General features: G+C 41.2%; 1 protein-coding gene across 1 annotated transcript in view; it reads left to right on the top strand.

The window, feature by feature from the left end:
• Window positions 1–17,075, top strand: part of GABRA5 (gamma-aminobutyric acid type A receptor subunit alpha5) — a 54,880-nt gene that overhangs the window by 13,687 nt on the left and 24,118 nt on the right. Inside the window, exon 5 of the mRNA XM_059839445.1 lies at window positions 12,565–12,647. Within this exon, the coding sequence (XP_059695428.1) occupies window positions 12,565–12,647 (83 nt within the window). The remainder of the gene's footprint in view (window positions 1–12,564; window positions 12,648–17,075) is intronic.

Genomic DNA, 17,075 nt, shown 5'->3' with positions numbered 1-17,075 from the left:
AGTGGGAATTGGCTGTAAAGACAGAAGCTTTGATAACTTTTCTGTAGAATGCCAGAAAAAAATGCTCTGAAGAAAAGAAGCCAAAAATTATATGAAGTAGAGCATGCTCACTATAGCGAAACTTCTGGACCCTAAATTAACTTTTGGCCAGCAGCTTTTACACATTTTTTAATGGTTTTCTATCAGCTTGTAGATAGTGAAGAATCTTTCTTGTGCCTTCATAAAAGCACTCCGAAGAGCTCCATTCTTACTGTCAATTTGAAAAGATCCCAGATCCCTTTTTTTACCACCAGGGCTTCTATGCATGCGATATAATCTGGGAATTTAAGTAGGACACAGTCATATATCTGAGGAGTGCACAAACAGATTTTTCCCGTTATTGTGGTGACTGAAGGTTGTCAGAGAACCTGGGAGAGTTTACAGTAAAATCTGTCCCAATAATTTGCATATGAATAATTAAGCAGCTGGAGAATGCAGACATTCTTCAGCATGGTGGTAAAAAAACTCCAAAATTTTTAGTACAGCCCTGAAATTCTTTTATCTTTACTGTTCCAGAAAGATATTTGCAATTCAGCAATGTGTGCCCACTTGATGGCAGCATAACCCTGCTGCTTGCTCTGCTGTGGTGCACACGCAGGCTTACCTAGGCTAATATTGATTCTTACATTAGCACTTAGTGTTAAAATTGTATGTGGAAGTGAACACATGTCCTGGGTGCATGTTAGCACTAATTCTGCTCTGCCATGAAGGACTTGGATTAGCAACCTACCCATTTTATGCTCTAGAGCTTTTGGTCATAAAACCGGTTGACCAGAAGATATGGTGCTGCTTTCAAGACTTTAAATGGGAAAGCCAGGGTTTGTTTGGTTGTTTGTTTGTTGTTTGTTTGTTGTTTGTTTGAACAAGAAAATTACTCTATGAGAAACGTGTACGTTCTCAAGCTCTGACTTTGCCAGACATGGGTTTGCTAGGGTGCCCACGAGCGACAAGTGACCAGCAAATCTGTGATTTAAAACTAATTCTCAGTTTTCCATCAGCCAGATGTCTAGATGGGAACATTTCTGTTCAATCTGAATGTGATTTTTCTTATTTCTTATATATAGCTACAGAAAGGGATCTGTCAGTGCTTTTTAGGTATTGTATAAATATTGCAAAACTAATTACAAGCTATGAAGACATACAAATACGCATTTCCTTTCCCTGTGTTAGACTTGCTGCATTTTCTTTTGTATTCAAGCTTCAACCTGCCTGAAGCTGGAAGAAAAAAAAAAAGTGATTTCTTTACATTGGGCTGAATCTTGCAGAGTGATGAAAAATTGCCATGGTGGCAAGGACTCTCAGCTGCTTTTCGTCGATTCAGATTTTGACAGAGTGAGAGAAAATAGCGATATGTGAAGTGAAGGGCCCTTCCCTGAGGATAGCAGCAGGATTCTTGTTTAAAAACCAAGTCTCTTGGTTCCTCTCGCTCTGTTTTGGTTGCACATTGCCCCACTTCTCAAAAGTTGTCCTTCAAGGAACCATGATTTGTTGTTTTGAAAAATTCAGGGCTGGAGTTACTCATAGGGAGAGGAAGGCATCAGAGGAGACCGTGGTGTAATTCATTCAAAGGAGCAATTATGACCAAATATAATCCCAATGTAGATTGTGTGACAATGGCCTATTCTGCTGGTTATGAAAGTGTGCAGAGCCCCACAGAGATCTCCATCACAGAGATGGGAACTCACACAGCAAGGGCAGAATTGATTAAAAGAAAAAACCCAAACCAGAACCGGCATGTCCTTGGAGGAGGGGGGTGCTTGCTTAGACTTTGAGGAGCTACAAAAGGTACAACTTTAGTTCCAGGTCTGTGCTGAGCTCAGAGGCAGACCCACCTTCCCTTTGGGGTTAGCTAGTACAGTTCCTGCCAAATTCCTTTGTGTTACACCTGCTTTATAGGCATGAGCCAGCAGGGCTGGCATGCATGGATGGGGTGACTGAACAGAGCCTGGAAGGAAGCAGTGCCCTGACAGGTGCTTCCAAGCACCCAGGGAAAGCAGAGGTGCTGTGGTGTCTCTGGATCAGACCAATCTGCTTCTAAATCTGGGGGCTTTCAAAGTACCTGATAGATGCTGAAGAATTGTTATGGCTCTGCTGTCTTTTTTTATTGTTAGGGGAGGATAACATTACAGTGGACTCCCTGGTCATTTCACTTAGACTGAAATTAGTATCTTCATCTGCCTAATCAGGAATACCATGCTCTGAAGTACATTATATTTGTGCTGAAACATCCAATGAGTAATCTAAAATACACTGTGCTGTAATGCACCAGGCAGGGTGGTGGGACTCACCTAATTCTGTTCATCAAGTAATGTTGGTGACTGCAGCCAAGCCTCTTGGCTAAGATTTGCTCCCAGTGCAGGAGAGAGAATTTCTTATGGAGTTAGAAGTCTACACTATTTCAGATGTCTACTTTAGTAGTGAAGTTAAAAGAGGCTTATTTCTCTCCACTCACACTTCAGGGGTTCTTGGTTTTTTTTTCAGTGGCAGACAAAGGAGTACAGTGTAACTAATACCTTTGTTTAGTTGCATGAGTCCCATCTTAGTTATTTCCTTTGGTGTTTCCCACCTCCATACTCATGTAGCCTGGAAATGGGTATTGTGCCAACAACCTAAAGCTATGGGATGTTCTGGCCAGCAGCTGGTCCTGTAGCTGTTTTGTGGAGGACTCATACACTTTCCTCTCTGTGCAACCTAAAGCCCAAGGTTGTGAAGCGTAGCGCGTCTGAACACACATAAATTGGGTTTGGTCCTCTGCTTTTGTCTAGGTGGGTGTAGGAGAGAATAAGGTGCACCTTGTGAGGAGCTCTAGAAACAAATGTCACTGGGAGATTCGGCTCTTCCTTCTCTGAGGTTGAACTGTAGCAAACAGGTGATTATGCTGTAGCAAATGCTAGCACTGGTGGTGGTATAAATAGCCAACAGATGGTAAATTGAGGCCTGTTTAATGGCTATTTATGATGTTAAACAGCTGAGAAATCATAGGGTTCTTTTCCTGGAGCAGTGAAAACCCACAGTCTGACCCTTTACCTGGCCCTTCATGGCTGTATTGATCAGAAGCATGTAGCATTTCAGAAGCAAGGCAAAAACTCCCCAGATAGTAATGTCCTGCTTGGATGGCTAAACAACTTTCTTCATGTACAATAAGGTGCATACACATAGGGATGTGCAGGTTTCCCTCTAATCCAAATCACTGCTTCCCTCTCTTGCAGAGGTGTGGGAGCATGAATGTTACACAAAAGGCAGGAGATTATGATGAGGTGTGACCTTGGAGGTAAACCTGAGATGGGTAAGAGGAAGCTGGAGTTAAATGCAAGTGGCTGAAAGGAAGCTGTGATGGTTTTGAACTCTAGGTCTGAACTGTGGATAATAACCAAAGATTTTAGTTCTGTATCTTGGGTGGCTAGGTCATAATCCTTCCTACCTACCCTGCCATGTCTGTGCATCCCAATCTAAATGTGAGAGAGCCCAAATGGGCTGGTACTGCCCATCTGGTGTCTGCTCCTCCTCGTCATCCCTCCCCCCACTCTTACTTTCTAAATCCAGATAATTTTTTTCAGTAGAAAATACTTAATGTAGTTTATGCCTGTCCATAGAAATATAAAGGGTTTGTGAACTGGGAGGAAGCAAGAAGATATCAGTGCAGTGAGGTAGCCTTCATCCATGGAGGAACACATGCCATACTGACAGGCAGAAATGGAAAAACAAAACCCCTTTTGGACAGTCAGAAAACCTGCACTGATCAAATTGTCTAGCAGGTGATATCAAAATTGAAGGATGATTGCACTCTGTCCATCACAGTCCTTAGCCTTAATAATTTAGTGTGATTTCTATGCTTGCCTCTTTCTCCTGTACGTGGGTTGTCTTCCACTGAAAGCAAAGATCGGATGTGCAGTTGACAGGCACCAGGTATTGCTGGCTGGTTCTGCCAGTAACTGGGACTGGCCTCTCTTGAGAGCCAAAAAAAAAGAAAAAGAAGCTCATAGATCAGTGTTACTCAGCATTTCAAGAACAACTGTGCTTACTGCAGTTAGCTCCTTCTTGAACATGCTATCAAAAAGCCATGCAGACAAGGAGATTATAGTAAAAATGTGTAGCATGGGCAGACTTGGGGAATGTGTGTCCTGGTAAAATGAGGTGTGGGCTGGCTGAGATGTTGTTTCCCATTTCACCTCCATCAACAACTGCATCAGCTTCTTAGCATTGCTAGAGCTAGTTAGATTTTTGGGTTTTAATTCAAGAATTCACTAAAAAAAGAAGCTGCTGCAGGGGAGAAGTTTGGAAGCTTTCTTCGTGGGGTGCCAAAAGAGAATTCATCATGGATAAGGGACCATAAAGAAGAGAGAGCTTGGAGAGGTTTTTAAGTTAAACTATCCAATAGATGGGTGTGATACTGTGCAGAGCATTCAGAGCTGCATAGCCATTTTGATCTAAAGTTTCTTTAGGAAAGTAAAGTTTTTAGGAAGAGAACCTGAAGAAGGAATTGTCTGTCAAAAAGGTTGGGGGTTTTACTGCACTAGTTGGTCTGATAAAAAACCAGAGCTTTTTCCAGCAAGTTCTACCTTGCTTAAGGACTTCATTAGATAACTTGCATGGCAAGGTTAGATAAGCATAAACTCACTGCTTCCTCCACTGGTTTTATGCACTTAAAAGAAATACTGGAGAATTAAAGGTATTACCTTTACTATAAATGTCTGCTTTGCGAGTCTTTCTGTAACCTCTCAAATCCAAATAATGTAATTTGTGTATTTCACAAATTACACCCAAATAGTGTAATTTGTGAAATAACCAATGAAATATTGGTTATTTCATTGCCTTTTTCTGTTTTTCCTGTGTCTAAGGTTCTGAAGTTGAACATATCCCCTGCTCCTGTCTAAGAGTATGCTCTGGATATATCAAGGTAGTGCACATGCAGGGAGGTCATTCTTATAGTGGCACAGCTTTTGAGATCAATTCTGCCACCTCAGATCACATCACAATAACTTAGTCTTCAGCACAGTTCATATAGGTAAATGAAGTCTTGTTTTACACTTCAGCAGAAGCTGTACTGAGGATTTTGTTTGCTTAAAGTGAGAGTTTTGCTGTCAAGTACATCATACATCTGAATTATGTATTCACAGCTCCCAAAAGCATCAATGACTGGAGCTCTTAGTCTTCTCTAGTCCCTTCCCTGTAGCATTTTAAAGGACATTTCGTTGTCACATAATGATAGCACATCTCAGCATCATAGCAAAGTTGGGACATGGTAGTATTCTTGGCAGAGTGGTAATGAAGGTAAAATGGGCTAAGACAGAAATTTCTGCAGAGCACCCCACTCTAGTCTTAGCTTTACTTTCTGTTCTCTGTTCACTTTATTTGGGATATTGCAAAGATATCAGTGTTTATAAGTAGGAAACAGTAGTGAACTGCTTCCATATCTCGCATGGACATGCAGATCAAGGCTCTGAATCTGCATTTTGGCTTTTTTTCCAACAAAGTGATGGAAATCCATGAGCAAAGCAGTGTTTGAGTTACTTAGAATAATCACTTCTTTCCCCATGAGCCAGGCTGCAGACAGTCACCCAGCCAGGGGCAGTTTCAGGGTGACTCTTACTGCCACTGTGTTTCCACGGGTCAACATCTGTCCACATTGTAAAACTTCTGTGTGGTGTGCTGTAACCCACTAACAGGGTTTGTTATGACTGTATGGCAAGTGCTTCAGAACCAAGAAAGGTCCTCATATATATATTTATGTGTGTGTATGTGTATACATTTGCTTGTATATGCATGCATATATATATATATGCAATATATAGGCTTATACTGGCATGTTACATTTACTTCAGGAACACGGGGAGAGACAATTCCCTGGACTATTGTGCTGGGCTCTAAGACAAGTCTTGCTTTAAAACCTTTTGAAAGAAATAGAAGTTTGGTTATTGAAGTGTTCCCAAGACATCACAGTAGGAGAACAGGTGAATGGTTGTGTCATCAGTCAAGGTCAAATGAATAATTTCACAAACCTAAAGTTTGAAACAACACAGTTTGAAAAAAACAAACCAAACCAATGACTCTATTATTCTCCTGGCCCCATGTGTGTCAGAGGGCATACTGGAGGTACCAGAAGGGCTCAAGTTGTTCTGCTGAAGTCATGCTGGAGCAGGTACCCCAGGAAGCTTCTCCTGGAGTTGACTCCTGAAAAGGGTCTGACCCAACTGGAGCAACTCCAGCAAGCCCACTGGAGTGAGGTATAGCCTGGCTAAAGGCTGGAATCTACTTAACTCTTTTCTGATATGTTGGGGTGATAGGTTCTGGTGGGTTTCGGGTGAGTTTCAAGCAAGTATTTTCCCTTTTATTAAGGAAAATGGTTGGTCTGGGAAGGGCACTTGGGTTCACCTGAGCCCCATAGCAGGTACTGGTTGCCAGCACAGATGGGGTCAAAGCACAGCATTGAAATGCTCCCTTTAAACAGGGGTGAGGGTAGTGCACAGAAATAAATAACTAAGAAGATGGAGCTGGTTTGGGGATGAGTGCAGATAGACAGAAAAAGTTCATATCTCTCTGGCCATAGTACCTTAGTGCCAACAAAAGTATTTCTGTGTCCCCTTCATCTGTAACTCTTATTATTCAACATTTATCTTAAGTTTTCCCAAAAGCCACCAGTGACTACCTTTCTGCTCCCCTCTCATTCTAGAGCTCTCTGTTTTAAAATTTTTTCATATTAAAGTTAGTAGCAAATAACTTTTGATAAGCAAAAACAAGTTTTGCAGCTGTCTGTGGCTCCCTGGGCAGGTGACTGCCCTCAATTCCTGCCTGGCAGCTGCAGATAATATGTTGGAAAATGTTTCCAGCACTCACAGGGTAGGAGAAGGATGCTCAGTCCTGCCTCTCTTGCCCACAAGAAGGAACAGATGCTCCTTGCATTGAGGAGATCATGGGAACAGCTGGAGGGTCCCTGCAGTGACCTAAAACAGGGCCTTGCAGGACAGGGTGCCTCCTATCTCAGGGACTGCCACTGAGGGTTTCTCACCTCACCTCGAAGCACACTAACTCCAAATGTCTGCCTCCCTAATATCTGAATTTATTTCCTTGCCACATCCTTGATTTTAACACCTCCTTCTTTTCCCTCTTGCTAAAAACTAGCAATCTCTTGAAAGCATTGTCATGCTTTATTCCCCAGTGGAAATGGTTGAAGATGACTTTTCTGAAGTGAATAAGTCTTGCTGCTTGAATTGTGCTTTTCTTAGATATTTGTTTATGTGTCTTGAAACAGAATGTCACTAATCACTTTATGTGCTTAAGGGCTATATTATGAAGCTTTGATAAAGCTTTCCTGTACAATTATAGGTTATAGATTAAATAATTTGTAGACCTAACTTTTTTTTTCCAGACAGTGAAGGTACACAATAGTATTTTGTTGGTTGATTAACACTTGGTTAGCAGTGTGAGTAATTGGAGCATTATGGAAACAAAATTTTGTCATTAATAAATCTGCAGCTGTAATGTAAATTGTTACATTTTTTGGATGAATAGTGGTCCCATTCAAGTCAGAGAGAATTTTACCATTATCTTCAATAAAATCCGAGTTTTATTCTCCTATTGCAAAGGACCTTTACCAGCTGCTTATAATCTTGTCACAGACCCTGTTTGAGTTGAACTAATCCCATAGACGTTTTATTAAGACAGAATGATGGTGGAGAAGGGAAGCTTTTAAGTGCTTCTGTTGGAAAGAACTGCCTTTTGAGCAGTGTCTGTGCTGTGACAGAAAAATCCTGATTTGGTGATGGTCTCTAGCTCAGATAACTGTGCTACACTGGGCACAGCAATCATCATCATTCTGGAGAATCACAGATCATTCTGGAGTCACCATAATAAAAGGATTAGGCAAAGACTGTTTCATGTATGCATGCCCAGGCCTCCTTTCTCTTTCTTAAGTAAATGCAAACTGAGTAATTTTGTTGTAATCACAGAATATGCTGTGTTGAAATGGACCCACAAGGAGCATCAAGTGCAATTCCCTCTGCATGGGACCATTCCCCAGAATCACACTATGTGTCCAAATGCTTCTTGAACTTTGTCAGGCTGGTGCTGTGACCACTACCCTGGGGAGCCTGATCTAGTGCCCATCCACCCTCTGTGTGAAGAACCATTTTCTAATATCCAACCTGAACCTCCTCTGATACCACTTCAGGTATCAGGGACCCCATTCCCTTGGGTCCTGTGTCACTGGTCCTCAAAGAGAACAGATCAATGCCTCTTCTTCCCCTCACACAGAAGTTGTAGGCTCCCCTCAGCCACTTCTCAGACAGTTTCCCCTCAAGGTCTTTCACCATCTCCATAGCACTCCTTTGGATGCTCTCTAATAATTTCCTATAGTATGGTACCCAGAACTGCACACAGTATTCAAGGTGAGGCTGCCCCAGTGCAGAGCAGAGTAGGACAATCCCCTCCCTTGCCCAGCTGGCCATGCTGTGCCTGATGCACCCCAGGACACTGTTGGCCCTTTGGGCTACCAGGGCATAGCCATGACTCATGTTCAACTTGCCACTGACCAGGACCCCTAAGTCCCTTTCCAGGGTGCTGATTTCCAACATCTCATTCCTCAGTCTGTCCATCCATTCTGCCCTATCCCAGGTGCTGAATCTGGCACTTTCCTTTGTTGAACTTCATAGTGTTGGTGATTGCCCAGCCCTCTGATTTGTTGGAAGCCTCTCTGCAGGGCAGCCCTGCCTTTAAGGGAGGCAACAACTGCTCCCAGTTTTGTATCATCTGTGAGCTTGCTTAGTATCCCTTCCAGTCCTGCATCTAAGTCATTCACAAAGATGTTGAAGAGCACAAGTCCTAAGATGGAGCTCTGCAGAGCCCCACTAGTGACAGGCCATCAGTCTCATGTCATCCATTCACTGCAACCCTTTGTGTCCAACCCCTGAGCCAGTTTCTGACACATCACATGACGTATTTGTTCAGCTGTGTGCTGGTTATTTTGTCCAGAAGGATACTGTGAGAGACAGTAGCATAGGCTGTATGGAAATCCAAAAAGATGACATCAGCTTCCCTGAGGACTTCCCTTGATCAAGTAGATGGGTTATGTGGTCATTAAAGAAAATCAGGTTTGAAAAGCATGATGCCATGTGGCTGTGACCGAGGACTGTGTAATAATCAGCTATGTAAACTAGAATATACAAAGGGTCCCTAAGCTTTATCACAATGTTAAAAGCCAAAGTGTGTAAATATCACTTCAGCTGATATTTGAAGGAGTAGACCCAGATATCAATTTTTTGAGCCTCCTGGGGCTATGATCTGAATATATAGTTTGTACTCTGCATCTCAGAGCAAATCTGTATGCAACAACCTGTGCTTCCAGCCCCCAGAGTGTAGATGTCTGCTGTGCTACTTTTATTTCTGTATGCAGTAGAAAATCCAGCCTCTTTGAACCAGGAATCAGTTGAGTGACTTTGTTTTTTGGGTCTTCACACAGTTATGAAAACCAGTTTGTGTTGGGCACAGAGCACCTACAGAAATTCAGGGTGGTGACATTTGTGCTGTGAATCAGAACCCACAGTCAAGTTTTCTTACAAGTTTCCTGTCAAAATTTTTGTCACATTGGCCATTACAAGACACTTCAAAAGCTCTGGGTAATGCACACTTTTGTAAGAGGTTTCTAGGAGAGTGTTCACTGAGCACTTAAAAATCACCTACATAGTTCTTAATAGCATGTAACAAATAGGTAGAGCTAGTTAATTTTGTTCAAGATTGCCAGACTATGAGTGGTCCTAGGATAGGGGCATGGGAAAAGGAAAGAAGCATGCAGATATCATTGATAGAGAGCAAAATAAACATTTTCAACCAAAGGATTCATGTTAATGAAAGGAAAGGCTGTCCCCAAGCACATTAACAGCTCCTAAACTTGGTTCTACCTTTCCCCAGGCTAGACCCAAAAGACTGCAGTAGGCAGCACCCTTTTAAAGGATATTCTGCCCTTTGCTGGATGAGAAATTCAGATTGGACAGAGGAGTAGCCCTGGCACCTCAAGAGTCTTTGCGGCTTCTGGTAGTGGCAGCCAGATGCCCTCCAGCCTTATCTGCTACCCTTTTATTTAAGACAGGCAAAAATAATTTCTGGAGGGACTTAATTAAATTCCACTAGGTCACAGTCTCTGTGCAACTCATCTTCACTTCTCTTTCACATTTATAGTTGATGAATGTCTACAACCTTCCTCATTACACACAAGGGTTATTTCCAGAGATGCAGGCAGCAGGATACAATTCATAGGACAGCGAGATGAAGCAGAAGGTCTTATGCATAATTCTGCACTGAATATTCCTTCACTTCCTGATTCTACACCTGTTGTCTTTGTAACATGGATATAGGCATTCCCTCCTTCGATGTTTGCAGATGACAAGTTGTATATTAAAATGTTGTCAAGCTGCAGCTCTGAAATTAAATGCTTAATCTGTTGGTAGACAAAGAGACAGGAGATGGAGTGCAGCAAATCACGCCAACTTTCTCTTGGCTCTTGCAGCAAGGTTTCTGAATTTATCAGGAAGGTTAAATTTGCAGTGCTTAACACGGAAAATAAAATGATGCATTGGAGGGATGGCAGCTATGCTTTCAAGTGCCCTTTAGAGTGATTTTTGTGAAAAGAATGTGAGTTCTGGTCAGAATACTACTAGAACCAGCTTCTTAAATTCATCCACACACCACTCTTGGCAACTCTGGCTTTGCTGGCTTTGATGCTCAAAGGTAGTCTCCACTGCAGACAACTACATATCTGAGTGATCTTAAGATATCTTCTACAAAAATAAAGCTCAAGAACAGTTTTGCTTAAGTGCAGGTATCTCAGACCTCAGTAATTTCTTTTCTCTATTGTACCTTCCTGTCCTTACCAAATGGTAAATTATCTCCGTTCTGAACTGGATTTCTTTTTCTTTGGCTTTCTATGGCATATTATCTTTACATTTTCTATTACTGTGTGCATTTTTTCTTTTTCTCTCCCTGTTTCCCAGCTCATCCTCAGAATATGATCCCTAGCCAATGATAGTGTTGCATTTTCAGTGCTTATTTTGCCATTTCCAGCCACTGGTACAGCTCCAGAATTTCTGTGTGTTAGCTCCAGCAGAGTGGAGCTGTTTCCCCCAGCTGATGGTCTGTAGTGCCCTGGCAAGGCATCACTGCGTTGTACTGAACTGCTCTGGCTGAGCACTGTGCCATCTGTACACAGATTATTACCCTTTACAGCCCCTTTTGATAGCAGCTCTTATGGCACCATAGGAAGTGATGACTGTTTATATAGCCAGTATATATGACTCCATGTTGCTGAAGTGATAGGAGAGTGTACTTCTGCATGCTGGTAGTAGGGTGTTGTGGATTTCTTTGGAAGTTTTCACTCCCCGAGCAATTGTTTGGTTAGGAACCAGGCTGCCCTCCAGTAGAGCCCTGTGTCAGCCCAGCACCAGGCAGGCTGTAGAGCCTTGAATGTCTCTGGGCTGTTGCCTCTGAGGTGGAATACCAGCCTAAAATGAGAAAGCCATAAAGATACTCATAAAATAAAATGAGATTTTCATCTTCACATCCTGAGCAAACTGTCTGTATTATGCAAATATCAAAATGGCATAAACAAAACAGATTCCCCTTGTGCTAGAAGCACGTTTTGGCTCTCTTGAGATACTTGATGTATTTGATGCATTTGACATCAATATAACTGATATTGCACTGCCCAGAAATTTACCTCAGACTATTCTTAGTCTTCAGCTTGATCTGTCAATCACGCAGAACACCTATGGGAAACATCTATATTTGCCTAAGGGTTTCTTCTTCCCTACCCCTATGTCCAGTCTAGATGAAATATTTCCACATAGTGGCTGGGGAGTCCAGGGTAGAATTGCTTCCCTAGGCAGTACGCCGGGGAATATGACCCTCTTGTTTTTGCCTGACAAGATGCCCAGGTAATTCACAGTGTGTTGAACTGAAATGAACTCCAATACCATGTGATTTCCACAGAAGTTAACCATAGTACTAGATAAAGTAATGCATATATGTCCTTGATTATATATAACTTTATATATAGCTATATTAGTTATATATTTTTATCTATAAATATCTACTTAATGCATTTAAATAGTCACATCTACATATAAAGTCAATGATTCTTTATATCTGTAACAGTGCTGTTTGGCCCAGAAATCAAATTCCTAGTCCAGTTGTAGTACGTACAGAGAGTAGATAAGTATAAAGTACATGGCAGAAACTCCATCACAGGAGTTTCTTCATGTTCTAATGAGAAAGAATGATCTTATTGGAACAGCTTACATAAATAAAATCATTCCACACATCTCAGGGTTACTAGATAATGCCTAGGGCATGCACACAGAGTGGTCCACCTGGCTTATCTCACATTCAGTTTAACAGGGGGTTATCTGTGATTTCAGCAGGAGCAAGGAGCCTTCAGGAGAAGTGTGGTTGTGTCAGGACTCATGTAGCGCAGTGAGGGGCCTAAAAGAAAAGTGCAGGGGAAAAAAAATGATGTGTTTTCTTCTTACTTCCCCACAGATTGACCATCTCTGCTGAATGTCCCATGCAGCTTGAAGATTTCCCCATGGATGCACATGCTTGCCCATTAAAATTTGGAAGCTGTAAGTTCTCTTCTGGAATAAGAACTCGAGAAATACCATTTTCTGGCTTCTCATGTTCAGACATGTCTTGTACAGATCTTTCACCCTTCCCCCCCCGCCCCAGCCTTCCCCTTTTAACATGGTTCTTTAGCATCCCTGTTCTGCTCCCCTTGCTGCTACCCTGCTGCTCCTTTCCCATGACTATGCTTTATCTGGGCCTGCTGCTTTTCAACTCATGCCTGCATGCTCCATGATAAATGGTGAGTTGATGGGTGATATGTCTTATATATCCACATCAAGTGTAAGAGCCACTGTTAGATGGAGTTCTAGATGCAGACATCAAAATTGATAACTTGCTTTTACATCTGGAGTAAAACAGAGCTTTCACTGGACTGATCAGATTGGTGTGCAATTGTTATGGTATTTACATGAACCAGACTGCAGTACAGTATCTGCATTGCATCTATTAAAAGAGATCTAGAATATTAAAAGAGGAAATATCTTTCCATTTGGCTTTAATAAATCCAGTCCTGTATCCTGTTATATGATGTTTAATACACATGTATTTGTATATATGCACACATTATTCTAAACTGTATGCTGAACGATGATTTTTCCTCAATTCAAAGCCTCTAATCCACCACACTGCTGCCTTGCCAGAAGCTTACTTTAAAAATAACCCCAGGGAATCAGATGGTTATATTTAAAAACAAAGCTCTTAATTAAAGTACAAATGAGGCTACTGCAGTAGACTATTTTTTTTTATTTTGGTAATCAAATCAGTGCTTCCAGGTGCAATCACTGTCTCTGAAGACTTTTGATAATTACCATGCAAGGCATTTTACTAGCCCCTGAAGCCACCTAACTTCAGCATTTTGCAATGTTTTTCAGCCGTATCAATTTAGAGTCACTAATCCTAGCAAGATTAAGCTTTGCCTTTATCGTCTGTATCTGCCCTGATTTAATACTGACTATACATTGTATTCTAGTGATCATACTAAGAAGTAAAAACACTGTTTACAGTAACTATACCACATTACCAAACTTAAGATGAACTGATTTCCTTTCCATCTCCCAATCCAGATAAATTCTGTTTCATCCAAATAGTCACCAGTATTTTACAAAGTCACTGCAGGTTCAAGTCTGTTTATTGACTTCAGCAGCATTAATTTACAGCAAAGCCAATATAAATCTGAAGGTCCAGACACGTTTACATTCCACTTAAAAAAAAAGTGTATGCAAATCACCCATTTAATTCTGAACTTGAAAATGGGAAAACATCTCACAGGAGACTGTAATTGTTTATATACAGGGTTAAACAAAAGCCACTGGAAAAAATTAATAAGAGAAAGAAAAAGAAGTTAAGAAGTTAAGAAGTTCCTGGTATTACATATTGTTTATCAATAGATGAAGTTACATTAGTTGATTTCTAGTCTAGACTACAGAACTGATATGTTGGATACTTTTATGAAATCTTACAAAATATGCGATATTAAAACATGCATATTTAAATCAAGGGTGTGATGCAGCAGAGATCTGAAGCTCAACCTTAAAGTTAAATGGATGTTTCCATGTATTAGTAGATTAGGTGCAGTAAGGTACAGGTTCTAACTCTCCACATAGTAAGACCAAAAAAAAAGCATCCCAATCAAACATGTAAGTGCATGACATAACATTACAAGATAAGCTACAAATGCTTAGAAGGAGTGCCCAGTAATCTGTCTGAATGTAATTATATGTCCTGCTAGTGCCAATTGTGTTACATGTTAATCACCTCTTAGCACACAGGTAATTTTAATCTGTGTCAAAACCAGCATTAAGGATTTATATTTTAGGCCAGTGAGGGGTTAATAGAGTTTCATTTTATGCCCCTTGCCATGCTCAGAATAAAATCCTAGAATACTTTTATAAGGAACCTTTAAGTTCTTTCACAATGTATAGACATGGAACCATTTGGTCGATGTTAGCCACACCACTGGCCTCTGCAAAAAGTAAATATACAGGGACAAGATATAGACAGTCTTCCAGCCTTGAGAATATCTGTATTTCTGATCTGACAGCTCCCTTGTAATTTATTGGGATTTAATATGTTTGTACAAGTAGCAGCCATTAAGTCTGAGTTTATTGAACTAGTCCAGGTATATTTTAGGAGAGGACAGTATTTATTCCCTATTTACAGCAGTATGTGTTTGCATTGAGTCACCTGCAGGCTTGCAGCAAGACAAAGCCTACAGCGGAATATGATAGATAAGCACATACCCTTTCTGCTTTAGCTTTCCTCACAGTCTTTCCCTACAGGCTTTCTTTTTTAATGGTCTACTTTCATAAAAGGTTTTTGAAAAGCCTCAAGGAATAGCATCAAAGTAAATATTAAACACATTATCAATGGAGCTGGGAGGGTGGAGAAGAAAGTGGTGGTAACCAGTCTGAGGATGAAGAGAGCAGGGCAATGGAATGAAAGAGCTGGTGTACGGCAGATCAGCAGCAGAAAGGATGCTGAGAAGTGATCAGTGTTGCAGCAGAGGCAGCAGCAGGTTATTAATTTCCTGCCTGCATGAGCGTTCACTATGTTTGCTATAATTCAGCAGGCAAAAGGCAAAAAGTGCTTAATGTTTTCTTCATTATGAAAGAGAAGGAAAATTAAGCTTTCTCACATAAATAAAGGCAAATGTTTAATTCTTATGTCCTGTTTGACTGATTTCTTGCTAAATTAGAATTGTGGGAGATTTGATGGGCCTAGGAGACATGGGCCATAGCAGCAGAATATTTTGTAGAAATAATTAAAAGCCCGGTCAAATGCACAAAATATTATATAAAGTTACCTGTGCATGCCACCAGCCTAGGTACCTGCTGGGCAGTTCAAATGGCCCCTACAGAACTGGTATTTTTAGCACTCTATGGCATGTTGTGAAAAGGACAGAAGTTCAGGGACAGTTCCTAATGAAATGAACAGAGCAGGTTTTAGTTTGTCCTTTAGTTGCCCTTCTCTTAAGTACGCTCCCCACTGCTCCAAGATCAGGTGGCTCTGCTCCAGGAGTACATGTATACAGGTACTTTTCCTGTGGGATTGCATCTCTGATAGGGGTCAGAAGACCTGCAGAAATTATCCCGCAGAAGTCTCATTTAGAGGGAACTGGGGATGATGCATGAGCACAGGCTCAGAGATCTCTGCAGCAGGCTCTGCTCTCTTTGAATCCAGGGTGCTTGATGGGGATTGCTGTGACAGTCTGTTCATTATCTCATGGTAGCATGGGAAGGGTGCTGGTTTCTTCCATGGCCAAATTTAAAATAACTTTCCATTGCAATTCTTGTGCTGACCTGTACTCTAAATAACTTTTCTAGTCAAACAGGATGTAATGAAAATTCCTGATGCCAGAAGCAGTTTCACTAGGAGCACCTTAACCCAAGAAATTTGATCTCAACCCCAGGCTATTTCTGGTATGAGGAGAAAGAATTAGATAAAATAGCAAGGACATTAAAGCTTCCTAGCTTTAATGTTTCACCTCTTCCACTGACAGTCCCTAAGAATACATTAAGAGTATAATTTAGTACAGTTTCCAAACGCCCGTGTGTCACCAGGTAGGTAAGCATCATTATCTCTAGTGCAGCTGAAACAGAGAAGTTAATTGACTTTCTGTAAGGTCATGCAGCAAATCAATGTCAGAAAAAGGATTAGACTCAACGTCTTTGGTTGGAGAGGCAGATGTCTAATCCACTAGACCATGAAGGCCTCTGCCCAGGCAACTGACTTAACTCCTAAATCTCATTTTACTCCTGTGTTAATTATATCGGTGTTACCTAGCTCACAGGGTTGCCCTGAAGATGAATTAGTTAATTGCTGTTAATTGGTGCTTTGACAATATTGAATACTGTAAGGAGGAGTCTATTTATGACAGCTGTCTCTTGAAGAGACAGTGCCTGAGTACATGATGTTACCAGATCTTGTATTGTGGAATGGACAAATACACTAAGCAGCTACTAGTCACTCAGCAGCCACTAGTCATTTAGCAGCAAACCCCCCCACCATGCTATTTTTAGAGTAAGTAAAGAATTTAATGAATGTTCTGAAAATAATGAGATCCCCAAGCTCATGAGCATAGGATAAAGAGAACCTGTGTTGATTCCTGGTGAATTTTAAGTTGGCTGTGAAGATGGCCAAGGTTGATCGCTGTTGATCAATGAGCAAGCTTTCCACCTGCTGGTAAGGGAACAATTTGTAGTGTCTGGAGATAGTACCTAACATAGTTTATGTACATCTTCCTTTTTAACACCTCAAACTAAGTCACAGTTTGGCTTTTGATAAAGGAAAGTGCACAGGCAAGTTCTTTAGCAGGAGATATGCTCAAGTTATTTTCCTCTAATAAGCGTGGTGAAGTCAGAGTAATGAGGAGACAGTAACTTCGCCAGTATCTCAGATTTTATTGCAGCACTGAACATTAAGGCACTGAC

Source organism: Haemorhous mexicanus, chromosome 2, assembly GCF_027477595.1.
Source record: "Haemorhous mexicanus isolate bHaeMex1 chromosome 2, bHaeMex1.pri, whole genome shotgun sequence".
In the NCBI taxonomy this organism is placed as follows: Eukaryota; Metazoa; Chordata; class Aves; order Passeriformes; family Fringillidae; genus Haemorhous; species Haemorhous mexicanus.
The sequence above is the reverse complement of the archived record's forward strand: the minus strand, read 5'-3'. Positions and strand labels throughout refer to the sequence as shown.